Raw genomic sequence first — 26,763 nt, 5'->3', positions numbered from 1 at the left:
AGGTATTAAAACTTGTCTGAATCAGACAAGTCATGTCGCTCTCAACCCCTCGCCTCCTCCCTGAACATCTGCACGCCTTCGTCCCGGGTCCCAGCCACCAAGGCCCCACCACAATTCGCATCCTAGGAACCGTATCTGCGCTTCGCGGTGAATATGCCACCATTACCTGCGGCAGCCATGGGGATGTCACACTGATTTTGAACCGCGAGTCACACGTGCAACTCGGCCGGATGGTAGATGTCGTAGGAAGGGTTACGCAGGTGGAAGGGGTGAGTGTATATAATATGCAATCGTTGATTTTGTCGATGATTCTAGTAACGACGTGCAGTGAAAATCGCTGATTGATGCATTTAACAGAGTCTGGGAGTTCGAGTTTTGGCCGTGGCAGATTGCGGGGATCCGAAGGATATTGGTACGTTGTTAATGTTGATATAGACAATCCAATTGAGGAAGGGGGAAATATAAGCAAAAAAAAAGAAAAAAAAAAAGAAAAAAAAGAAAAACGAAAAGAAAAGAAAAGCTAATGCAATAACATTTCCGTTGAGTACAGACTATCAGATTTACGAACAAGTTGTCGATGTGACACATCGGGTTAAAGAAATCTTCTACTAATAGGACGGCATATGATTGCGTCTAATTATCAAAAGAAATCAGTTCATTGACGCCTATGACGATTCCAGGAGATTCCCAAATCTTATATAAATAATGGGTTTGGTGAAAGGACTAGGGGCCGTGGTTTAGGTTGATGGCAATCTCTTCGTTCACTTCTGACGCCGACCCACTCCTCTTGGCTACTGCAAGGTCATGTTTTAGCATTGGACTCGAGGAGCAACTGGTCATTCTGGTGCCTTGCGAAGGGGTTAAAGTGGTTGATCAAATGATGTTGTGATTTTCTTTCCTCATCTCTATATACCCACTGACAGCGTGGAGAAGGAAAATTGGGACGAGAGGACTGGATCTGTTACTTGCTGGTCTCGCCAGAAATTTATTATTACCCAGATGTATTGTGGATGGAGGAGTTACCTGGTTTGTTCATGTTTGTTGGTTCTTAGGGATTTTTTTATTTTTAGACTAGCGCTTTTGTAATAGATCGGTTAGATCGGTTACGCTCTTCCATGGAGAACAGAGATAGCGGGAGCCTTACATTAAAATGCATGTGTCTTCTGCCCTCCATGTTGTGTAATCTCAAGCAATTCAACCTATGAAAACCGGAGATACATTTGCTTCTTTGCATGGATAGATATTCATTTCAATTCTCTCATTGTGACTTCACTCCTGGGCTTTCGAAATAAAATGTAAACTTCAGATAAACGTATGTGACACGAACTGTGTGTGTGTGTGTGTGTGTGTGTGTGTGTTTGATTGATTTGATTTGATTTGATTTGATTACTTCATACACCGACCCAGCCGCCTCGAAGGCCGCTATGCGGGAATAACGTAAACCGCCACACAACGCACGCCGCCACACAACGCACGCCTCTACAAGCAAGCAACCACCCAAGGAATTCCACCAATTTCTCAACCACCCATGAATTTATTTAATTTGAATTAAAAATATATATCTAGTAGAAGGAATAGATCATATAAAAATGTATAGTTAATCCAAAAATCTAGATGGAAGTCGAATAATGCGGCCACAACGTGATAATTGCGGGGTGGGCGAAGAAGGAATTGACGGCGACGTGGAGGAACTGCTAGAAGAAGTAGGTCGTAGGGAGCTTGCTGATAGGCGTGTAATTGACTGATTACCGGATTGGGAAGGTTGTATAGGGTTGGCCTGGTTAGATTTTTCGCCAGGCCCCTGGCTTCGTACGGCCTTTGTAGGGGATTTGGCTGACCTGGCTGATCTGGCGGCGGCAACGAGATTTTGATCTCTAGAAAGCTTTAACTCTCTAGTAGCTTGCTGAGCAGCTTCCTTATCAGTCTTCTTTCGCTCAGCAGCTAGTTTACGAGCAGCCACGCGAGCAGCAACCTCAGCTTTTTGTCTCTCTCGCTTCTGAGCATTAGCCAGCCTAAGAGCTCGAGTTGCAGCTTGCTTTGCAGCTTTTACGATCGCTTTCTCTTGACGTAATATATCCTGTTGAAGCTTGCCTGCTGCTTTTTCAGCAGCCTCACTAATCTTAGCAGCCTCGTCGGTCTCAAGCTGCTGACGTGCTGCCGCAATCCTAGAAGGTGAAAAGAATTGAGCAGCACGCGAATTCTCTTTATCCACAAGACCTAGAGGCTTTCCACATTGGCGGCGCTTCTTCTCCTTTCGTAAAGCTTTGTATAGAAGCTTATTTTCATGCTGCAAAATCTCTTTTTCAAAAACTAGTCTTTCACTAGCATGAATGATTTTTCGGAACCCAGTAGAGATTCTTCGCCGTTGATTTAACTTCTTAACTGCCCGTCGCAGTCCTCGTATGGTAGTGGGTGTGACTGGCTCTGCTGTGACTGGAGTGCTTGGTCTAGCAAGCTTGCTAAGCACCCGATCTGGTGAGAGAGGATAAATGCCAGTAGCAGCAAATCCAGACTCTATATTTGACTTCGTGACAGCTTGCTTCCAGGCGTTGTGGAATAATAAAAAGAAGTTGCGTTTTTTAATGGATACACCTCCCATTGCTGAGCGTAAGAATAAATCCACCTGCTGAGAGTATGCCTTTGATAAAGGTCCAAAAATACCAACATCCAAAGGCTGCAAGCGATGAGTTGAATGAGGCGGCAGTACAGCAAGGATAATACGATTTTGATCAGCGTAGTTGATGAATTTCATATTGACATGAGAAGAATGGCCGTCAAGGATGAGCAGGCGCCAGGCTCCATTCCTAGCCTTTGTATGAGGATTAAAGACCCGTTGCAACCAATGTAATCCATATTGATCACTGCTCCAGCCGTTCGGGGAGGCAGCAAAAAAGACCTCATGCTCTTTAGAATCAAAATCTTCTAGCCACGTATCTTGCAAATCCCCGGAGTCTGACTGATATATAAGACCTGGCGGCGTTGACCTTCCACTGGCTGATATGGCGGCTAGCAAAGAGATGAATTCTCTACTCCCATCCTGAATCGTGCCTAGCAAGCTCCCGCTCTTAAGCTGCTGTACAGAGACTATTCGCTTGCTGATTTGCATGACGCCCATAAGAAAGCCCTTCTCATCAAGATTCCACGTATTAGATGGTCGAATGTTGAATTTTTTGACCTTTTCGTCTAGCTAAGATGCTCAAGCATTAGCAACCCCTCATTAAATTGCAGGCAATGTAAATAAAAATCAATCAAATACAAGCTGGAAAAAGTGCTGAAAATACTCAGACTTATCAGCTCTCTTGCGTTTTTGATCAATTGCTCGTAAATATAGGCTTTTGATGCGATCCTTGTGGCGTTGACAAAATCTAGAGATCCAATGCTCGCCAATCGGCTCCTGAAGGATTTCTTCAAATAGATTTTGAAGAATTCGAGGTGTAGGAGGAAAGCCACGGTCCGTAAGACGATTTATATATCGAATAAGCTCTTCCTCTTGAGAGTTCGTAAGTTTCTGTCTATATAGGGAGTCGGCAGTTTCTCGAGACACTGATTTGCCCGTAACGCGTCGCATAAGCGTAGTTCGATGAATTCCGTATTTTTTTGCAACAGTAGTATAATTGCCAGCCTCTTGCGAAAGGAATTCAGCCACTGCGAGCTCTACAGCTTCTTTGGTTGGCATGTTGTAGATGATTGAAGGTGGAAGGTTGGGTTCAAAAATCGGCTTTTTGGGGCGTGCGTTGTGTGGCGGCGTGCGTTGTGTGGCGGTTTACGTTAAGCTAGTCCTAATCCGTCCAACGCCCGCAAAACTTAAAGAAATCACTAATTACAAGATTTTGATTAAATCACTGCACAGGTGGTGGCAGCCACCTGTGTGGTGCCTAAGAAGAATTGAGTGAATAGATATAAGGAAATAACATAAGAAAAGACATTGGTTGTCAGTGAATAGATATAAGAAAATAACATAAGAAAAGACATTGGTTGTCAGTTGGATTTTGCTTTGTAGCTGTCATATTCTTCTTACCTTACCCACACACATTGCTGCAGCGCGAGCTATTGAGTGCCTGGAAACAATTAAGAACTCATTGCTTGACAGTTTGATCCTGTAAACTCCCAAATTGCCCAAGAAGTTTGATTTTGAGCATAAAATTGATGACTTGAGTCATCATATCTGAATTTGAAAGCATTTTCTGAAGATCTGTAGTTCTTTCCTTTACTCAGAGGTCCCTTCAGAGACTTATGTGCTTGATACAGTTAAGCAGTACATGTGCCACTGTCTGCTTTCCTTTGCTGCATTCACATGTTTCATTCTCAACTTCTAAGACCTTTCTTCTGCATAGAAAATGATATAGTCTGATGTTATCTGTGTGCAGCTGGATTAGAATACTTGACAGAGATTAAATCAGCTTTAAGTAAAGTCTAAAAATGTTCTTGCTGAGTTCTCTGACTATTCAGAAGAGATCTTATTTTCATTTCTCATGTTGCCAGGTTTCCATCCAAGTCATTTTCATTTAAGTTCTTAGTCTAGTCTTGAGCAGCTTCAATGATGTCTGAATGATTGCTGTCTATATCAATTAATCAATGTTCATCTGAACATTTTGACCTCATGTATTTTTTGCTAGCCTTCAGCCTGTGGCCTTCTTGACCATCATGTTTGCTTGCTCATTCTCTGATATACTCTCATGTGCTGATATTCATCTTATTTCAACCTGGATATCACTTCTCTAAAGTTGATTCCAGATTTTCACAATTTGCTCAAGAATTTATTAATCATTGATTTGAGAGTTATGAATTACTTAAATTGCTATCTGACTGTCTGAGAAGATAATAGTATCTTTGTTCAGAGTTTGAGCTATGAATATAGCTGTATGAATTTCTTTGAGTTCAGCTAGATAGACTATTGCTCTGATTGCATTTTTCAAATATATCTTTTCTGTAAAGTTAAGATTCTCAAGCACTGCTGAGACATTTATTTTGTTGTTTATGATACTTCTATCTATATATATTATCAGCTTGTTTTGTGCTCTTAGTTCTTTTAGTTGTTTCTTATCATTACTCTTTCTTGCTGCTTCTTTATTCTCTATACATGTCTTTGATAATTTTCATCAAAGTGAAATTATATAGAGCTTTCTGATTTTCAGATTGTCAATCTCTTCTCTGTTAAGAGTCTTCTAGCATCAGTGTTCATATCATTTCAAAGATGTTCATTTTATTGACAGAGATTTTCAGTTATTTCTGTAGCTCTGCCAGATTTTCTCTTTCTAAATTTTATTTAAAATACTTTATTGTGAGGTTGTTTGAGTCTTAGATATGCTTCAGCTGTAATTCTTTTTAAGTGCAGTTACAGTGATGAAAGATGAGTCTCAATATTCAGTGCTGATTTAGAAACTGTTTTGAATACATCTGTGATGATTTTGACTGTTTTTCTTTGCACAGTTTCAAGCTTGCTGAGTAGTACTGATTTATAGTTGAGTGTATTTTCAACTGATGCATATCATGTTGATGCTGCAAATATCATCTGTGATAAAATAACAGTCTTGTAGATATTTCTCAGATTCTTATATTCTGTATCTCAGATAGATTCTATCAGACTGATAAGAGCTTTCAGAGTTTTGATTGTTCTGACTTTCACTTTCTCAATATGATTTTTCCATCTGAGCTAATTGTTAAGTATGAGTTCTAATATTCAACAGCATCAGCTTGATGTGATTGTATGTTCTCTTATTGTTAGGGAGTGAATGCGAGCTGCATAAGAAGGAAACTCTCTGCATTGCTAACTGCTATATAATGAAATACTAAGCTTGATGGGATGAAAGAGGTGCTGGGGCCTGCCTGGGTTATAACCACCTGCATGATTGTTTGATCATGTGAGAATATTTGGCCTAACCAGGCGCTGAGCTTAATCTGATGTCGAGTCTAACTGGGCACTGAGCCTCAGTCGGGCTCAGTCAGGCGCTAAGTCTAACATCACCCCCCAGTCTAGGGACAGGCATGTTCTCATGCTGGTAGGTCATCATCAACCTCATCCTTCAGGTAGCTATCTGTCTCCCATGCCTTCAATCACTCATCTAGTCACCTTGAGGGTCTGGCTTTTGTAAGGTTAGCTTCATGAAAGTCATGTATGGTGTGTGGTGATTCTTTGAAGTCATGAGCTAGGTACCAAGATGAGTCCTCATCAAATCTCTTCCAGTGGACTTGATATTGCAGTTTGCTTCAATTTATTTAACTGGCTAATATATGCTCTACTTCCCATTCATTTTCTCCATCTATCTTAATTGAATCTGGTGGTTTGACAGTCTGCTCTGGTAGAAGGTCTCTTGAATCTTTGCACAGCTTGTCTGAAGAGAAGATTGAATGAATTTTCATGATTGTGAGAAGGTCCAGTCTATAGGTGTTGCCCACCCTCTCTAGGATTCTGAAGAGGCCTGTGTTCTGTGCTGCCGGCTTACAGCTTGATTGGTCAATTCTGTATGATTTCAATGTCAAGTAGACAAAATCTCTCACTGTGAAGTCAGGTTTCTGATGATATCTGTCAGTCTGTCTCTTCATCTGTTCCTGTGCTGTCTTCATACCCTTGTCTGCTCACTTCCAGATCTCTTTCATCTGTTTAACAAAGTTTTGAGCAGTCCTTCAATTTGTCCTCTTCTCTGTTCTTAGTTCCCTTGGCAGAGGCCTCCAGTCAAATGATGTTCATGACTCATATCCATTTGCAGCTAGAAAGAGGGAGATCTCAGTGAAGATGTTTGAGATGACTGCAGAAGCATGATCTATAATGAGTAACTACTCATTCCAGTCATTTTGATAGTAATTAACATATGGGTGAAGGTGTGTGACAATATACTGATTTGTTGCCTCTGTCTGCTCATCTGTCTGTGTGTGATGTGCTGTTGAGAGTTTCAACTTTATGTCTAGAATTTCTGTGAACTCATCTCAGAAGTTTGATATGAACTGAGGGCTGTGGTCAGAGACAATCAAGTCTGGTACCTCATTATAAAAATAGTAGAATTGAATGAATAATCAAGCCAGCTCACAGGCTGTAATTTCACAGATGATAGAAACTGAAATTGCCTTCTTGCTTAATCAGCAGACTATAACTAGAATGGCATCACAGTCACTTTTGCTCTTTGGCATATTCATGAAGTCCATTGCAATATGCTGCCATGTCTGTTCTGGTATTGATAGTGGCTTTAGCAGGCTAGAGGCTTTGTTTCTTGAGATTTTACTAACTCAGCATGTATGACAGTTCTGAACATAGTGTAAGACATCCACCCACCAGGTGGTCCATCAATAGCAGGGGTGAACCAGGACCAGGGTCTTCCATCCCCCTGAGTGTGCTGTTGAGGTCTGATCATGAATTTTCTTTAGCAGAGCAGCTATAAGAATTTCTTTCTGAACAGACACTATCAATCTTTCATGATAGAGCAACATATTATCCTTCATTGTATAGGGGCTATTCTTCTCTCCTACTTGCTGCTGCAAAGGCTCAATTGAGATGACTGTTTTGTTTAAAGACACTATGCATTCAGCAATGTTCTCTTTCTCTGAGAAGTTGATGCTAGCAATATTCATAGAGGAAGTGATCTGGGGGTCAAGGGTCTCTGATTCTAGAAGAATCTGCATATAGCTGTTCTGTTGCTTCTTAATCTACTCAGATCTGCTCAGTGTGTCTGCTAGCAGGTTGGCCTTATCTGATCAATACTTAATCTCAAAATAGAAATGAGAAAGGAATTCTGCCCAGTGAGTCTGACATGCATTCAGCTTCTTGATTGTCATGAAGTATTCCAGTGCATGATGATCAGTGAGAATCTTGAATTGTTCTTCTCATTGTAGTCCCTCAAGCTCAGCTTGCCACTTCTGCAATGCTCAGATGACTGCAAGCATTTCCTTGTCATGAATCTCATAGTTGAGCTCTGCATCATTCATTGACTTGAAGTAGAAGACCACAGAGTGCCAAAGATTATCATTCAATCTTTGACTCAGTATTCCAGCCATCACTCCATCTGAGACATCAGTCTCAATGTGGGTTTCACATTCAGAGTCAAAGTAATGTAGAGTTGGAGCCTCCACCAGCTGCTTCTTCAGTTTCTCAAAGACTGATTGATATTCTGATGTCCACATGAATGGAACTGTCTTCTTTGTCAACTGGTATAGTGGTTTTGCAATTCAGCTATAGTTCCTTATAAATCATCAATAGAAGTTGTCAAATTTTAGAAATGATTGAACATCTTTTACTGTGATTGAGATCTGCTACTTTGTGATGACAGCAGTCTTCTCAAAGTCTGTCTCAATCCCCTCTGTGGTAATGATAAATCTCAGATATCTTGTTCTCTGAACAGCAAACTCACATTTCTGGATGCTAGCTTGCAAGTCTGCTGTCTTTAATCAGTTCAGTACCAGGTTCACTTGCTGCTTGTGTTCTTCAAGAGTCCTGCTGTAGATTAGAAGATCATTCATGAATGCTGTCATGAACTTGTCCAGGTAGTCAAAGAAGATACTGTTGACAAACTGTTGAAAGCAGGCAGAGGCATTTGTAAGGCTGAAGGGGACCACCCAGTATTTATAGATCCTGTAACAGGTTCTAAAGATGGTCAGGTTCTCTGACTTAGAGTTCATTCAGATGCAATGGAATCCCTGCTGAATGTCCAGCTTTGTAAAGTATTTTGCTCCATTGAGTTGGTCCATCAGCTCATCTATTAGAGGCAAGGGATACTGATCTTGTTTGGTCATAGCATTCAGCTTGTGAAAGTCAATGCAGAATCATAGCTTCTTCCCACTATGAGCAATCAGAATTGAGGAGGTGTAGAGGGCTGAACTTGAAATGACAAAGCTCTTTGCTAGATTGATTTCAAGATAGATCTTCACTGCTTCTAGTTCCTCCAGATTCATCTTATATAGAGGCACATGTCCAATGTTCTGAATGAGGTCAGTGTCAGACTGAAGCTCTATCTTAAAATCAACATTCTTTTGTAGGGGAGGTAATTCATCTGATGCTTTCTTTGAGAAACAGTTCTCTCAGTCTTTCAATCATTCTGATAAGTTGCTGATCAGCTTCTCATCAGACTTCTTCTCAGCTCCCACTAAACTCTGCTTCTCCTTGAGCTGTTTATCAATTTGATACAGACTGGTTATGAAGACTGTTGAGTTCTTGTTTTTCATATAATCATGAAAAGAAGCAGTCTCAATGAAGTTCATATCTATCATCTGTGATGCTGTCTCCTCCCAGGTCAGTCCCTGCCTTGTCTTAGATGTCATGACTGAGCTGGTCCCTTTCAATCTGCAGAGTTAAGTCTGATGCTTCTGTCTGATCTTCTTGTCCAGTTTGATCTCTCTTCATTTTGCATCTGTCTGATGCTCAGACTTAGAGTCTGGACACTTCAGTATTGATCAGAGCACTATCTTCAGCATCAGCTCCACCATCTGTTCTGAGATAGACCATTCACTCAGCCAAATCAAGTGTTGATTTTTAACATCCAGCCATATATTCTGTGCTGTCAACCACTTTCATCCCAGGATGACAGAGTACTGGCCTAGGTCTGTCACCAGCAAAGAAACATTTCGGAATCTCCAGCCATCCACCCAGAGGTTTAGGGTCAATGTGCAGTCTATCACCCTGTCAGAGGTGTCATTGTATCTGTTCATGCAGCATTTAAATGAGAGTTTCTGAAACTTTCTATTGAAGAATCTCACCAATTCTATAGCATATCAGATATCAATAAAATTTGCATCATTTGCTTCAGTATCAGTGAGAGAATTTGTAGAAGTAGCAATTTCATTGTGAGCTAACTTAATTGAGACATTAAAGCTCTTTCTCTCAATCAAGTTCTTCATCTCAAACCTCTCACAGACTATTGAACTATCTGAAATGAAGTCTTCTCTCAGACTCACTCTTTTCTCAAATCTGCTGAAGGCTCAGGAGTGTCATTCTCTGTGAGCTCAGTGATCATCTGTTGAGACTTCTGCTTCACAGAGCAGTTTCTGACAATGTGGTCTTTCTTCTTGCAGTAGTAGCACTGAATATCTGAATGAGCATCCAAGGCTTTCTTTATGGTAGAGGATTTTGTGACTGAGGTGCTGTGGGAAGTTTGACTGTCAGAGACCCACAGGGTGTTTTGCTTGAAGATATTAGACTCATTTCCCTGCAAGCTCTTTGACTTCTGAGTGGCATTGATTGTCTGAAGAATGTGAGCTGTCTGAGCACAGATCTTCTGAAACTCAGCATATGTATTGATGATTGCATTGACTACTGCCACCATCCTCTGAAGGTCAAAGAACAGCTTGTCATTAAAGTCTGTCTTGTAGTTCTCTTTGGCAATCTTGACCTCACCTGCCAGATGTAAGAATTTTGTGACAAATTCATGATAATTGTCCTCATTGCGCATAATCAGCTTGCAATAATCACTCTTGGCATTTTGCAGCTTGTTAGCATTCTCATATATTGACTTGAGATGCTCAAATATCTCTTCTGCAGTCTGATATCACTCAGGGTGGTCCTCTTTCATATGAGGTGCAATGTGACATGCTGCATCCCCATCAGTCTGGTTTTCAATGTATGCAATTCTCATGTGTTCAGTAGGGTAGTGGTCAGTGTTCTCTCAGAGCTTGTTCTTCATCTGGGAGAGCCAGTGTTCAAATTTTGACTTCTTGCTGTTAGTGAGGTGTTTTGAGTCATCAATTTTGACAGACCTCTGAGTAGTCTCAGAGGGGATGACATCTTGACTTGCTGCTTGATTGCTGACTGTCATGCAGATCAGAGTGTGGCTAAGTTTATTGCATTCAGCAATTAGCTCATCAATCTGACTTTGCTTGACAGCAGTCTGGTCAGTGATGTTGTTCCATTCCATCCTCAGATATGTGATTGTATCCCTCAACATTTTTTCATCATCAAAGATGCTGTCAAAGATTGCTACTAACTCTTTGTAGACATGGTTCTTATCTGAGTGAATTGTCTGTCTGAATTCTTCAAGTGAGATCTGTGGTTGATCAGTTGATCTAGTTAGAACATATCACCAGTCTCTCTTGATTTTTTCAGAGGGCTGGAAGTCTGAGGTGGTCATTCTGGTCTGGGTCTCTCTGATGAGTAGTAAGAAAGATGAGTTGCTGTTGTATGTTGTGCTATCAGATTCTCACTAAGCAGGTTCTACTCAATTCTGAGTAGAAGGGGTAGGATAAAGCTTAGTATTATGTTAGAAAGTGAATGTGAGCTGCATAAGAAGGAAACTCTCTGCATTGCTAACTGCTATATAATGAAATACTAAGCTTGATGGGATGAAAGAGGTGCTGGAGCCTGTCTGAGTTATAACCACCTGCATGATCATTTGATCACATGAGAATATTTGGCCTAACTGGGCGCCGAGCTTAATCCGACGTTGAGTCTAACCGGGCACCGAGCCTCAGTCGGGCTCGGTCGGGCGCTGAGCCTAACACTTATGATCATTGTATAGCTGTTATTGAGTTCTCTGAATCTGTAGAACAGATGTATTAGATTGTATTTTGCTAGATTGAATTTTGAGTCATGTATTGCCTCTCATTTGTTGCATTTTTCATGAATTCTTTCAAGCATTCTGCAGTTCTCTTCAGTTGAGCTGCTTGAGATTATAATATTCATGTCATCTATTCAGCTCATTTTTGCTGTATTGCTTTCTGAATTCTAACAATCCTCCATCAGATTTGCATTGAAGAATAGATAGAGTATTGATGATATTGATGATCTTGTAAAGGGTTAAGCTCTAAGAACTAGAGGCTAGTCCTCCTATATAACAAGGACGAATTGCTTGAGAAAGGGAAGAAAAGAATGAGACGAGAACTCGAGCTTAAGCAAGCTCGCGTAGCATGATCACGTGCGCACGTGCAAATGATGGCTAGGCTGAGTCAGCCAGCCATAGCGAATCTAGGGGTTCAACCCCTTATACTACCCCCCTTCTCCCTCTTTGTTGCGGGCCTTTACGACTATTTAAAGCCCTCTTTACACCTAATTTTGCCTGCTGAGAGGCCTCCCAAGCGTTCAAGGCCTTCGCTTCTTGTAGGAGACTCGCGTCATTCCACATAGGCTCAGCCCAACCTACCCATTTAACGAGGTATTGCTTTTTCCTCCGGTAGGTTCGTTCGCCCCGAATTTCCTCAATCTCAAACTCAGGTCCTTCCGGGGTCTCTATAGCGGGTGGCTGCCAGTCAGTTTGCCTCTGACTAGGCAGGGGATCCGTCGCCGCAGCATGTAGAAGCTTTACATTAAAGACATTGTGAATGCCGGGTGGGACGTCCAGTCAGTAAGCATGGGATCCTATCTTTTCTAGCACAGTATATTGATTGTATTTCGCGTCCAGCTTCTTGCACAGACGATTAGTTCTCATGTTCTCTAAGCTCAACCAGACCTTATCTCCAGGTTGAAAGCTTGAAGCCGGGTCTCTTCGTCTATTCGCATATTTCTCTTGAGATTGCTGAGCATCCGCCATTTTTACTTGAGCCCACTCCAACACTTCGCGGGCCTTCCTCATGTAATCATCCGCAAACTCAATGGGATTACGTGGCGTTTCAACGGGGGGTGCATCGGCTATATCAATGGAGGAGACGTGGAAAAGGTGCGTTAAAAAGAACAGGCTCACACCCGTTGAGGCAGCATCTCTATTATTGATGGCCAGCTCTGCTAGAGGGAGCCATTCACGCCAGTCATCCTGTTGAAAGCTAACGTACTTGCGTAGGTAGGATTCCAGGGTCTGGTTCATTCACTCTGTAGCTCCGTCAGTCTCTGGGTGATAGGCTGTGGAGAGTCATCTCTTAATGCCTAATTTCTCACACACCCGAGTCCAAAACATGCTTGTGAAAGCTGACCCTCGATCTGACACTACCGCCTTAGGGATGCCATGTCGAGGGATGATGTTGCGAAGGAACACTCTAGCCACTGTCTCCGCATCAGTTTTCTTAACTGCTTTTAATATAACCCCCTTGGTCAGTCTGTCCGTTATAACCATGATGTTCGTGTATCCTTTAGAGCTCGGTAAGTCCACAATAAAGTCCATGGAAAGCTCCTGCCACATGCGTTCAGGAATGGGGAGAGGCTTAAGCAGTCCCTGACGTCGATCTCTCCATGCGGTGTTTGATCTGCAAAGGTGGCAGTTCCTGGTCATTCTTCTCACATCGGTGGCATAGCCTGGCCAGTAGAACTCACGTCTTAGAACTCCTGCCGTTTGCTCTCGCCCGGGATGGCCGGTAAGAGGTGAGTCATGAGCCTCGTGCACTAACCTGGTTCGAAGGGGTTCGAAGTCTGGCACCCACTTACGATCTCGAAAGAGAAGCTCCCCGTTCTCATTTAAAGAGCACTCAGAGACGGAGGCCTTAATGCCGAGTTCAGAAGGAAATCTGGATCTTCCCTCACGAAGAGTTTGCTCCAGACGCTGCAGGATCTTGTCATTTTTGTGGGCCTCATTCCACTGAGCTTGAAGAGACATCTCAGGTTCCACGCTGGCAGCGGCCACTATTGGTTCCATTCCAGGTGCCAGTACATTAAACTTAAGTAGTTGAGCTTGCCTCTGCTTGATCCTCTCATCATCAGCGCCCTGTGGCATGTCCTGCTCTCTTCATGATAGGGCGTCCAGTCCAGCATTCAACTTCCCTGGCCGGTAATCAATCCTGAAGTTGAATCGATAGAGAATATCCATCCAACATAGCTGTCTTTCATTTAGTCTGCGTGTAGTCATGAAGTATTCTAGATTCTTATGATCTGTGAGGATCTTGAATTCCTTTACACTTCGTAGCTCAGTGTCCCATTCCTTTAAACACTCAATTATCGCTAATAACTCCTTATCATGAATCTCGTAGTTGCATTCCGCAGGTGAATGCTTGCGAGAGAAGAAGGCACATGGGCGTAGAATGCTCTGCTCGTCATATTGTAGCAGCACTCCTCCTGAGGCGTAACCTGAGGAGTCCATTTCCAATATAGTCTCACGGTCAGGGTCGAATTGAAGCAGGATCGGAGCGGAGATAAACATTGATTTTAGACGCTTAAAAGCTTCCTCAGCCTTGCTCGTCCACAAAAAAGGAACATTCTTGCGTGTAAGAATCGTCAGTGGGGTCGCGATCTTTGAGAAATCCCTGATAAATCGTCTATAGAAATTGGCAAAGCCTAAAAATCCTCGTACACCTTTAAGAGTAGTAGGTGTTGCCCATTCCAAAACAGCTTTAACCTTCTCCGGATCCATTCGTATACCCTTGCCCGCTTCAATGATGAATCCAAGATATTTTGTGCTGTTCACCTCAAACTCACTCTTTCTGATGTCTGCCTGCAGGCCTGCTTCCCGTAGACGCATAAGCACTTTTTGTACATGCTCGCGATGCTCCCGTAAGCTTCTTGAGGAAAATATCAAGATGTCATCTAAATAGGCCGAGCAGAAGTCGTCCAGATATCCACGTAATGCCCAGTTGATATATTTTTGAAACGTGCTCAGAGCATTGGCCAAACCAAAGGGTGTAACCAGCCACTCAAATAGCCCGTATCTGGTTCTAAAGGCCGTCATCCACTCATCACCTTCCGTGATTCGAATCTTGTGAAAAGCTGCAATAATGTCCAGCTTAGTGAACCATTTAGCCTGTCCAATTCGCTGTAGAGTCTCGCTGATTAATGGTAGAGGATATCAATCCTTTCGGGTGATTTTGTTAAGAGCTCGATAGTCCACACAGAATCTTAGCCCACCCCCAGGCTTCTTCGCGAATAGTACGGGGGCGGCCGCAGGGGAGTTGCTCACCCTAATAAAACCCTTATCTAGATAATCTGTAAGAGTCTTTCGCAAAGCCAGTAGTTCCTCTCGAGACATATTATATAGCGGGCCCCAAGGGGGTTGTTCCGCGCTACCATCGGCCTTTTTAATCAGTTCAATCCCATGATCTCTACCTGGGCCACGAAGTGGGGGTAGAGCGTCGGCGGCTTCCTTATCAAATACGTCCAAAAACTCATGATAATGTTCAGGCAGCTTTTCTCTAGGGTCAATCTTTGGTTTCACTTCTAGAGCCTTTTGAATGTCGGCCAAGCTGACGGCGAAGATCTCGATGTTTCGCTTCTCTTGAGTGCTCGCAAGCCTAGAGAAGCTTACAGCAGAGATGGGAATCACATCAGCTTTTGCATTTGAACTAGGCTCTACCTCTATGCCACTCTCTTCAAATCTCACAATTCTTCAATGAGGGATCACGGTCGCCTTTTGCTGGGCCAGCCAGGGGTCACCTAGATACATATCATGACCATGTAACCCATTCACCACGTAGAGAAAGGCCCGTTCAGTTACGTGACCGCCTATATCAATTCGAATGCCAGTCACTATGCTCGTGGAGAGTCCCATGGAGTCTTCAAAGCCGGTCATTTTAACAGGGGGAATTTCAATGCACAGGAGCTTATGCTTGTTAACGTAGGATTGAGAAATAAGACCATAGACATTACATCCACTGTCTATCATTGCTCTAGTTGAAAAGGCATTATCTACTAGAGCATCGACAGTGAAGGGTTTGGATATCATCTTAGATTTAAATCCTCTCCATTGCTTCTTCATAAGCTCCTTATTTCGCTCCTTCCAGTGTCTTTTGATTGGAGCTACTCTTTTTCCTGAATCCTCGCTCGTATCCACATTGTCGTCGTCCAGTACCGGCTCGGGGATCAATTAGCTATTGTGGGGGTGGCAGGGCGTCTGGGAGGTTTGAACGGGCAGCTCTTAATCATATGACCTCCGGCTCCGCATCTCAGGCACAGGCCTTGCTCTCTTCTTCGATTAACCTCTGTCTGATTTACCAATTTGGCGTGGCGGGCGCTTGGGGTCACAGCACCAGGAGAGAGATCCATCAGATCATCAGCGGAAGCTTGAGGCTGGTTTCGTCGATTGAGGACAGCATGACGAAGTAGAGAGTGTGGATTAGGCGTTGTATGATCTGAAGAAGATCTGCCCTCACGACGTTTAGACCACTGCCTTAGAGTCTTAAGCTCAGAGAGTTGATGATCAACTAATCTAAGCTCCTTGCAGTAATCCTCGTAGAGAGACGGTTCCCTTACGCCCACCATGCCTTCCCTCAGCTCCATGCTTAGGGCGGATTTCAAATACCCCTTTTTAACGCGATCATCCCATCCGTGACCGCCAGCTTCCAGCAGTAGCTGATTAAATTCGGGCAGAAAGTCGAAGAGAGCTCTTCTACCCTGTCGTAGATTGTTGAGCTTTTGCATAGCCTTTTCCTGTCGTGTGGGATCACTAAAGAGCATGCGTGTCTGCTCCAGTAAGCTCTCTACCGTGAAGTTGACCTTGTCCTTATTATTCTCAACCCAGGGGTAAACTCGAGCTGCTGCCATTCCTTCCAGTCTCGAGTACACATACCAAGCACATTCCTCATTATTGCCTAAAGCTTTCCCATCGACCTTAAGCTTTGATTGAAGCTTTAGCTCCCACTGAGGGTAGTGCTCCAGATTAGAACCATCATACTTCTCGCAGTCCGGTAGCTTGGTCTTTGGTCTTCTGACTGCAATGGGTGGTTGCGAGTTCGATTGAGAGAGGGTTGATGTCAGGGTGTTCAAAGCTTGTCGTAGATTAGCTATTTCAGCTTGCTGAGCTGCTATTAAATCCCTGTTCTCACGCTGGACCTGTTCCTGCTGTTGGAGAAAGGCCATCCATTGTTGTTCGAAGCTGCTGGGGGCGTCCCTGCTCATTGCTTCGCGTTGATCCATTTGTGTATTTGTTGTACAAGTCTGCCGCTTTATCTCATTCGGCTAGACGTTTTCAATGTTGCTCGTTCGTTTGTTAGCACGATTGCTAACCCAGTCTATTCATATACCAGTGCTATCACTGAACTTCGTGATGCAGGATTTAAGGCTCCCAATAGCCTATCATATGTCAGCACGTTTGCTGAGCTTCGTGATACAGGATTAAGGCTCCCAGTGGCCTATCAATGAAAGGAGTGAAGCAATTCGTAATGTAAAGGGTTAAGCTCTAAGAACTAGAGGCTAGTCCTCCTATATAACAAGGACGAATTGCTTGAGAAAGGGAAGAAAAGAATGAGACGAGAACTCGAGCTTAAGCAAGCTCGCGTAGCATGATCACGTGCGCACGTGCAAACGATGGCTAGGCTGAGTCAGCCAGCCAGAGCGAATCTAGGGGTTCAACCCCTTATAGATCTCTGTGAAATTTCTGATTATATATTTCTTTTCTCTGAGCTACCTTCTGAGAGCTTGATAGAGATTCTTTAATTTATCAGAAAGCTTTCTATTCATCTCCTCACAGCAATTGAAATTCTTTGTTTTTGAAGATTGTAAAGAAGTCTTGAGTGTGAGACATAGTCAAAAATATCTGAAACATTCAAAGATAGTATGGATACTATTTTGAATATTATCTATTTCTTTTGTACTATTTCTATCTTCTCTAGTAGCCAGTGCAGAGTATGTTTAGTTGAGACTTCTTTTCTGTCACTCAGATGCATTTCTGGAAGAAGATCATGCTTCTCTACTTAGTAGAACATTTTTTTGACAATGATCTTCTTCAGCAGTTTTTTCACTGTATTTAACAAAGTCATTGATTGATAGAATTTGATCTGAGTATAGTTCTCTTTCTCTGATTTTCTGAGCACTACTGTTATAGATCTTTGAAAGTGATCTGAGCAGTATTTCTATTCCATGCAAACATTGAATAGAATTATAAGATGCTGAGTCAGCTCTTCTATTAGAATCTTTAAAATCAGATTTGATATTTCATTTGAGTCTAGTACTTTCTTTGTAGTCATCTTTTGAATTGTTTTCTGTATCTCACTGAGTGTGATTTCTAGCCATTTAATTGGTTCTAAGTATACTGTTCCAGCTATGTCACTGAGTGTAATTTTTAGCCATTTAATTGATTCTGAGTATACTGTTCCAGCTATATCATTGAGATTGACAATGCTTAAGAGTGGAAAGAAGGTTTTGCTAAGCAGATCATATTTTTTCTCTAGTTCAGATTCTAGAAAACCTTTTTTATATTTTAGAGATGAAGTGTGAATAGCTCTGAACTCTCTATTTTTAACTTATTTGATCAGCTTTCAAAGGCCTTCTGTGAATTCTATTGCTTGTTGTATTCTTTCTCTATGATTTCTTCTTAAGAGCTTCTGAATAATTTGAATAAGTCTTTCTTTGTAATTTTTGGCTCTTCTATAGTCTTCTCATACTCTCTCTGACTGCATTTCTTGATGAATATGTTGCAGTTGTCTTGCTTCCATCTGAGCTTTCTTGATCTCAGATGTTCAGTTTGATATTGATCATAAATTGATACATGACTCTGAACAGTGAGTTTCAATAACTATTATGATTGTCTTGACTATAGCTTTCAGATATTGATTGATCTTCTTCTTGCTTAGTAACTTGCTTGCTTCTGACAGATTCTTTCTGATATTCTTCTTGAATTTCTTTTCTTTTAATCTATGTCAAACTCTCTTCTTTCTTGACTCACTTTAAGCTGTTGACATATTCAAAATGATTATCACTGATAGATAATCTGAGTCATAGTTCAATTCTGATCCAACTAGTTCATATCACTCTTTCTTGAACTCAGTGTGTCCTCAGAACCAGGTTTAGTGTGATTGATTCTTCTACTTCCTAGTATGTTCTTGTCTCAACAGATATAAACAGTTCTAGTTGATAGTCTGCTATTAGTTCAAGCATGACTTCAGCTCTTTTTGATATTTTTCTGGCTCTGAATCTACTCTATAATGAGTGATAAAGATTGAAGTCTCTTAGTACTATATGCTCAGCTTCAGATTTCTCTTTTAAGGTCTTTTGAAGATCTGATATTGCATCATTTCTTTCAAGTGTTTTTGTAATTGAGTTGTACATATTGTGTATGCATAGCACTCTTTTCTTATTTACTTGTAGTTTTAAGATCACAATATCTGTTGTATGATGTGTATGTGTCCAGCCTTCTTCTATTCTTTTGTTTATGAGAAAGCATATCTGAGTTTTCTCATTCTTCTAGTAAATCAGATCAAATTAATTCTTGACTGAGTAGTATATGATTTTTTGAAACTTGTTTCATCATGATTTCTAAATAGCTATAATATTATATATTAATGCTGCTTGATCAGCAAGCGGTAATGTCATAATTTGATCTCAAGATTTGTTAACATTGTATTGAAGTATTGATAGAGTTGTATTATTTATTGAAAATTATATGTATGTTTAAGATCTGTGTTGATGATTAACTTCTTTGACTTGCACATTACTGATGTTTATTCAGATTGAAGTTCTTTACTGAAGCAGTCAATTGCTGATTATTGCTCAGCTTCTATAACATCTGTCTGACTGCATCTTCTTTACTCTTTTCCTGAGTTCCAGCTCTCATGCTCTTTCTTAGAGATCAGCCTCTCTTTTGACCCAAGTCTGTTCTCACTCTTGACTGAAGAATAAGTCTGACTGAGACTTTCTTTAAAGTATCTGTTTTTCTATCAGTCCATAATTCATTTGTGATATCTTGTTGATATTTTACTGCTGCTTTCTGATATGTATTTAATTTTATTCTCTTTCTCTCCTCAAGTCTGATCAGTTCAATCTTTCTTTTCTCATATTGAACATCTTATATTAAGTATTTTCTATTATAGTTTATGTATTTTATCTCTATTTTTTTTTTATTTTTTTATCACAGCTCACAGTTCTGTGATTTCCTGCACAGTATTCATAGATTTAGCTTACCTTGCAATGAGTTTCAATATGTTTATACTTTTAACATTTGAAGTATTATCTCAGCTTGCAGCTTCTATCATAGTATTCACAGATAAATATCTGAGCTTTTAATGCAATTCTCTTGATGATTGCACTATTTACATGCTCACTATTGTCAAACTTCATTATCAATGTGAATGCTCTTTTTCCTTCAAGTTTTTTTTAAGTTATTCTATATATTTGACATTTGCAGTTTTCAATATTGAAGTGTTCCATTGTATTTTATCTTTCATTTCTTTGATATTTGTGACATCTATTGCTGTTGAAACTTCATGAATTAGAATTTCAAAGATAATAATTTGAAGAGCTACTGTGTTTTCAAAAGCTTTCATCCACTTCTTCTTGTATATCTGCATTTTTCTTGTTATGTTCTGATTATTTGTATACAGTATGATATCTTCACTTGAGTATCATTTTACAGCTAGAGTTTTTACACTTTTCAAATTCTAAACTTGACTTTTTTTCAATGTTTTATTGATCTTTTCTTTAATTGTTTCTTTTGAGACTGTCTGTATTTCACTTTCTGAGGCAGTAATTTCTATTTTAATCAGAATTTCACATAATCTGCTTGAGAGTCTGAATTGCATTGATATTTTCAGAAAATATGATTTCTGCAGAACTTGGGTGTAGGATAGACTGTTGACCTCAGTGAGCTTTACAGCTGGAGCTGCTAGTATGTTCTTGATTTAAACTATATTCTTTCTTATCTCCTCCTGAGCTTTTGCAATGGCTCAGAGATCTGCAGTTAGTTCAGTCTGAGTTGACTGTTTTTCAGTCTTTTTTACATAGACACTGACACTGCTCATGAAGGCTTCAATCATCTACCAGATTGAGTTTCATGTTTTACCTAGCAGATTTATACAATATTCTTTAAAAGCTTGGATGTCTGCTTCAATTTGAGTGGTATGATCACTTAGTTTGAGTGGCTGGATACTCATCTGTGAGGTATTTTGACCACTCATCATATCTTCTTGATACTGAGCGGTACCTAGAGAGCTGACGAGTAGATTGAGCCATAGTATGAGTAAAATAGAGCAGTGGTTATGAAGATATTTTAAAAATATGATTCTGATAGTATGAGGTTGTTTTTTGTGTGTGTGTGTATGTGTGTGTGTGTGTATGTATGTGTGTTTTATTTAACACCTGGTTAGTTCACGTGCCTTATGGGCATATGATCTAGTAGAGTCTGTGTCAAACTATAGAATGAGTAGAGCTATGTCTGTAGGTGACTATCTATCTAGTAGTTATCTTACAAATGAGGTAAAAGAATTGTGTATTGCTGTATCAGCAGAGTCTATAAGTCAGTTGCCATAGAGCAGAGGTTTTGAGAGGTTTTAGATTTATGGGAGGAAGGTAGAGGAGGTGAATAGAAAGAAAGACAAAAAAGAAAAGAAAGAGAAGGAAAGAGAAAAAGAAGAAGATGATGATGAGAAAGACAGAGGCAAGACAGAGAAAAGAATGGTCTGTGAGATCTGATCTGAAGATGTGCAACAGCACATTGAACAGATATTCTGATAGAAGACTGTTTCTTTTAGTCAGTTATTGAATTCTAGAGTCTCATGTGAGGTTGCTAGTGTCTCATAGAGATTGTAGATAGATCAGCACTGCTTTGCTGCTTTTCTTGCAAGAGTGCAATAGTAGAAATGTTCTGGGGTTTTGCTATGTCCACACCATCAGTAGCACTCTGCATCTTCATGCTTAAGGTAGCTGTGATAGACTGCAAAGTCTTCATGATTTGATCAGATAGCATAGAGCTTTTCTAATGTGAAGTGTGAAAGTTTTACCTCTGTTGAGACTCTCTTTAGTGGGATCTCCAGCTTCATATAGTGTTTGAGCTGATTTTTGGCCCAGTAGTTCTCAAAGACCTGTGTGATTTATTTCATAGTATGCTGCTTTATATAAGCTAGAGTGTCTATGCTGTCAGATTGAGATATCATACTTGCACTTGCTGTCTGCACTGCAGCTGCTTTGGCTTTAAGATCTGTCTTTTCATTACCAGTCATGTCTGTGTGGTCTGAGATTCATCTAATGATCACTCTGCTCTGAGTGGTCAATGAGAGTCTATCCCTGCTCTGTCAGACCTTTATGACTTTCAGAAACTATGTAAAGACCTGCTGACTAGAGGTGTTTGACACAGATTCAAGAGCTCATGCTATCTTCAAATTGTCTAGACAAATGTAGATGTTGCTGGCAAACTTCATCTAAGATGAGATGATGACTTTCTTTAGACCCTGCAGAGCTGCCATTGTCTCTGTGTCAAAGATCTCTACTTTATTCATTGACAGATTTTCTGTGAAGATTAGACAGTATTTGCTATCTCAGCATATAGCTCATTTTGCATCAGTTGTGCACTGAGAGTGCTCTATCTATGAATCATCAGTAAAGATCATCAGATTCAGAGGATTGCATTGTTGTAGCCAGCTCTTAAAGTCTTGTGCTATCTGTTTCTTTGTGCAGTCTGTCTCATACTCAATCTGCAAATCTTCTTTTCTGAGAAATCTCATTCAAGAAGATGTGAGCAGAGGGTCATATGCTTCTATCCCACCAGCATAACTGGACACTCTAGACAGATGTATGGTATAGAGCTTGGTGGTAGCTACTTTATTAGAGCATCTCACTAGTGAGTGCCTCTTGTCAAGCTTTTTGATTCTTACTGCAAATACAGCACATCAGTTGTCTAGTGTCTCTTTCATTGACATGATTTCTAGCTCACAGTGTAGAGCTGAAATGGATGTAGTTTTGTAAACTGGCAGTGCCTCTCACAAAGCATCTCTAAGGGCTAGATCTAGCTTTCTGACTAGGCAATTCATTTGATTGAAGATTTTCTTTCCCTTCTCCATTCATGTGACTTCAGACCATCAGATCTTTGCTTCATAGCAGAGCACAGAGAGTACACAGATCTGAATGAATTGTCTAAGCAGTTGTACTGAGATGCCTCTTGCTGTGTTGCTTAGTGTCTGTATATCATTAGACATCTATCATGCCTTAGCTGCTATGATCTTCACATGTTTTTTGAAGCTCAGTTTTTTATCTAGTCAGATTTCTAGATATCTTATGAAGCTTTTAACTGCATTTGCTGTAATAGAGTGAGTGTCAGATGTTGTTTCAAAATCAATTGAGAGGTTTGAAAGAATTCTGCACTGTGTGAAGTGTGCTATCTCAGTTTTGACAAAATCAAATGTTAGTTCTTCTTTGCTGGCTCAATCATTTAGTAACTTGAAATTCTCCTAGAGAGTAACAACATTTTCTTTAAGAGTGGTTTCAGCATTAAGCAGTTCTAGATCATCTGCATAGTCTGAGCATGCATGTCTTCTTTGTATAGTTTCTAGAAAGAACAGAGGTTGAATAAACAGCATGAATAGAATAGATGAGACTGATGAGCCTTGTGAAAGCTCTGCTGGAATATCAAAGAGCTCTCTCAGAAGTCCATTCAATCTGATCCTGCCTGTGCATTCTGTCATAAAGCTTTTCACTCATCTAATTAAATTTGATAATCAGTTTTGTTCTTGCAATCTCCACAGCATTCTTTCTCTGAGTACAGCATCAAAAGCACTCTTGATGTTCAGAGTAAGAAAAGAGACTACTTTTCCATGAGCTCAGACTTTCTCTATATCATGAATCATTGCTGCCACTAGGTCTGAGGCAATCTGCTCAGAGAGGGCTTCAAAATGCTGAGAGTGGACAATCTTCTCTTGTATAGCTGTTCAGACCAGTCTATGAACTATCAGATATTTCAGTCTCTTCCTCAACATTGAGAGAAGAGCTATAAGTCTGTAGAATTGCAGAAGTGTTGAATCTCTGTTGATCTTAGACAGCACAATCAGTGTGACATCTTGAAAGAAAATTGAGTGCCAGTCAACTCTAAGACAGACTCTGAACAGTCTTTTCACTAATATCTTAATATGTGGTCATGTCTTTTGTAGCATCTCTGTTGACACTCTATCAGTTTCTGAAGTGATATTACCTGTGTTCAGCAGAGAACTTTGTATCTCATGTGCTGAGGCAACAGGAAATGATAATTTGACAGATGGTGAATTGAATCAGCTAACTGAGATATTCTCTCTGCTTGCAGCCTTCTGTAAGAGCATCTGTTGCAGAAGATCTCTTTTCTCTCTAGAGATTGTTTGTGTTAATCCAGTCTCTTCATCTACAAGAAAAGGAGAATGAAAGAAGCCAGTTGAATGAACTCATTTGATCATTTTAAAGATATCTTTCCTCACTAAGGCCTCTGCTATCTTGTCTCACCAGTATTTTCTCTTGACTTTTCTGATGATCTTGACTACATTGCTTTTTACTTCTTGTAAAAAACTAGAGTCTAGATGCTGTGCATGATGTAGTGTTGTCACTGCTTTCTGACAGTTCTCATTTCATCATAACTGATCTATATCTTGCTCAGTGCTCTTCTTGATGAAACTTTTCAGAGAAGTTATTAGTGCATCTGTGATATCTTTAGCCAGGGCATCCAGCTGATCTGTATTGGGGTACTCTGAGATATTATATAGTTTGTCTAGTTTTGACTTATAGGCCTTCAGTGTCTGGTTAAAGACCTTTTCATTCATAGTATTGAGACAGAAAAAATGAGTTGATCTGACAGGCCTTGTGCTCTGTAAAAGACTGATTTTGATGAGAAGAGTCTGATGATCAGAGGAAGTGTAAAGAAATCTGTCCACCTGTGTGTCCACTTCTTTGATAACTAATTCCAGAGTGACTCAGACCAGGTCTATCATGTTATGCCCATATGTGAAGATGTCTGGGTCCATGATGAGAGTAAAGTTGAAATTCATGATTCATTGCAGAAATGATTTCACTCACATATTTGAAGACACTTCTGGTTGTCACACAGAGTGCTTGATATTGAGGTCATCATCAAGAAGCAATGAGAGTGCTGGAACAGATCAGAAGAGAAGACAGCTCACATCTTGTTCAGAATTCTCTGCATCTGAAAGTGCATTGTATATGTTGACTGTCTGAAGCTGTAGACCTCAGATCTGTATATGCAGCATGTGAATGTTTCAGTTTTCTGCTCAGAGACCTGGGACTGTATGAGTATGAATTTGTGAGTGTTTATGCATATAGATGAGAATCTGTGACTTTCTGTCTCACTTTTCAATTGAGGCAAAGCAGTTGAATGCTGAATGCTTTTTGAAGATGCATTGACTTAAGTTTCTGTGAATTCAGAGTTTCTGTATGAGAAGAATATCAGTCTTTCTTTCAAACACTAGATTGAGAGCTGTCTTGTGTGCTGAGCTCTCTTTTTCTACATTGACTTGCATAATCTGCAAGAATTGTGGAGATCTAGAGTTCTTCTTCATTAAGTAGCTGAAAGAAGGAAGTTGTTGTGTGAGATGATATGTTTAGTGTTGCATTAGATGTTGAGTTGAGCATCATGTCTAATGCTATATCTGATGCTATGCTTAATGCTGTGTTTGATGCTGTGTTTGATGTCAGTATGAGGTTAGATCTATGCTCAGTAGAATCATTCAACCTCAGGTCTGCTAATGACCCTCAACCACTGCATTTGCTGTTATTTGTCTTGATCAAGTATGTCTTACTCTGTGCATTGCAGATATTTCTCAGCTGATTTCTTGAGTGTCTTTGAACAGTCTCATTCTTTATTTCTGATCTGATGAGGCAGGATGGATCATCTGCAGCATGTGATTCAAAACAGTTAGTGCAGCAATTGAGGCATTCACATGCTTCATTCTTCTTATGACAGAATGAATTTCCTTTCACATGATTCTTAGAACTGCATTTTTTGTAGTGAGGGATGCAGAGGCAGTATCTCTCTTGATGAAATTCTCAGCATTTGCTGCATTGTTGTATTTTGATCTTGAGTGTCTTTCTGATCACTGATTTTTGATATTCATATAGTTACATTTTTGATGACAGATTTACTGCTATCTCTTGTGAAAAGTATAATATAAGAGTGACTGTTGAGTTTTCAGAGTGTATTTTTGTCCAGCAACTCTGGACAGATTTGATATTGATTTGAAGTGTGAATTCTTCTGTCATGAATTCTGCTGAGAGATGCAGAGTTCCATCATCATAGTCACTAATCTTCATGAGCAGCTTAAAAATCAGACAGATGATTCAATGTTCTTTCTTCTCTATCTGAGCATTGATGAGAGTGGCTGCTAAAACACTTTTTTGAGCTAGCAGAGTCTTCATGTCTTACAAGCTTCTAGAAATGATCACAATGTCTGTGGAGATGACTTGAACTGCTGTGATAGCTGCTGTCAAAGACCTCAGAAGTTCAGTCTTCAGCTTTCTAAGAGTAGCAATTGAGCTTGCTTTGCAAGCTAGATGATCTGAAGACAGGCATGCAAGAATTCATGATGTTTTTCCTTCTCTGGAATTATTTCTAAGCAGGGGTTTCTGCAGTATGATTGCTGGTGTTTTTGTTACATTGATGCTGTCTGCAGCTGTCTTTGCATAGATAGGAGCTCTTGCATCATTTGCATCAGTGGAGTCAGCAGACTTGATTGTGATGGACTGCTTAGCTGTTTCTAGACTTCCATTGTACCAGTTCTTGACTAACACCTTCACAGTGGCTCCAAGGGCCAGTGCCCTTGATAGGTCTTTTGCCTTCATGACATCTAGGTCTTCTTCAATCTGATCAAGCATATTTGCAGCAGCTAGTGCTTCTGCATGGGATTTCTATGCCTCAGCCTCATGGGCGGCTAGGAGATCACTAGCCATCAGGCCACGTAGGTTGAGGTGAATTGGTGTGACATTTCTGCTCTTTGAGCTGCCTGCTGGTGTAGGGGAGCTTGGAGGCTCCATGTCATTCAGTTCACATGTGCAGTGGGCGATTGGGGTGAGGAGATGGGGTCTCTTGGGTGGACAGTGTATGGGGTAGCAGATGCGCGTCAAGGCTCGGGACGCGTTCAGTGGTGTTGGGGGGCTGGGCGCGCTGGCAGCGCTGCGTCAGCACACCATCAGGCTTGCTGCCTGAGGGGATGGGAGAGAGCTTATAGGGATGTGATCAGGATTGATTAAGATGTTTTTGTATAACAGTTCTGTCCGTCGGGCTTGGGGTTGTATAACAGTTGCCAAACCACTAGTTGTGA

At 40.7% G+C, this 26,763-nt stretch overlaps 1 protein-coding gene across 1 annotated transcript; it reads left to right on the top strand.

Annotated features, from left to right (window-relative positions):
- Positions 1-32: 32 nt before the first annotated feature.
- On the top strand, positions 33-612 carry PADG_06861 (uncharacterized protein; the record flags this gene model as incomplete). Its single annotated transcript, XM_010763962.1, has 3 exons — positions 33-269; positions 358-412; positions 551-612. 3 exons carry the CDS (start codon positions 33-35, stop codon positions 610-612), a joined length of 354 nt encoding a protein of 117 aa, XP_010762264.1.
- Between the last annotated feature and the right edge of the window lie 26,151 nt (positions 613-26,763).

This window comes from Paracoccidioides brasiliensis (genome assembly GCF_000150735.1).
Source record: "Paracoccidioides brasiliensis Pb18 unplaced genomic scaffold supercont2.9, whole genome shotgun sequence".
Lineage (NCBI taxonomy): Eukaryota > Fungi > Ascomycota > Eurotiomycetes > Onygenales > Ajellomycetaceae > Paracoccidioides > Paracoccidioides brasiliensis.
Note: the sequence above shows the minus strand (reverse complement) of the source record. Positions and strands in the feature narration are given on the sequence as shown.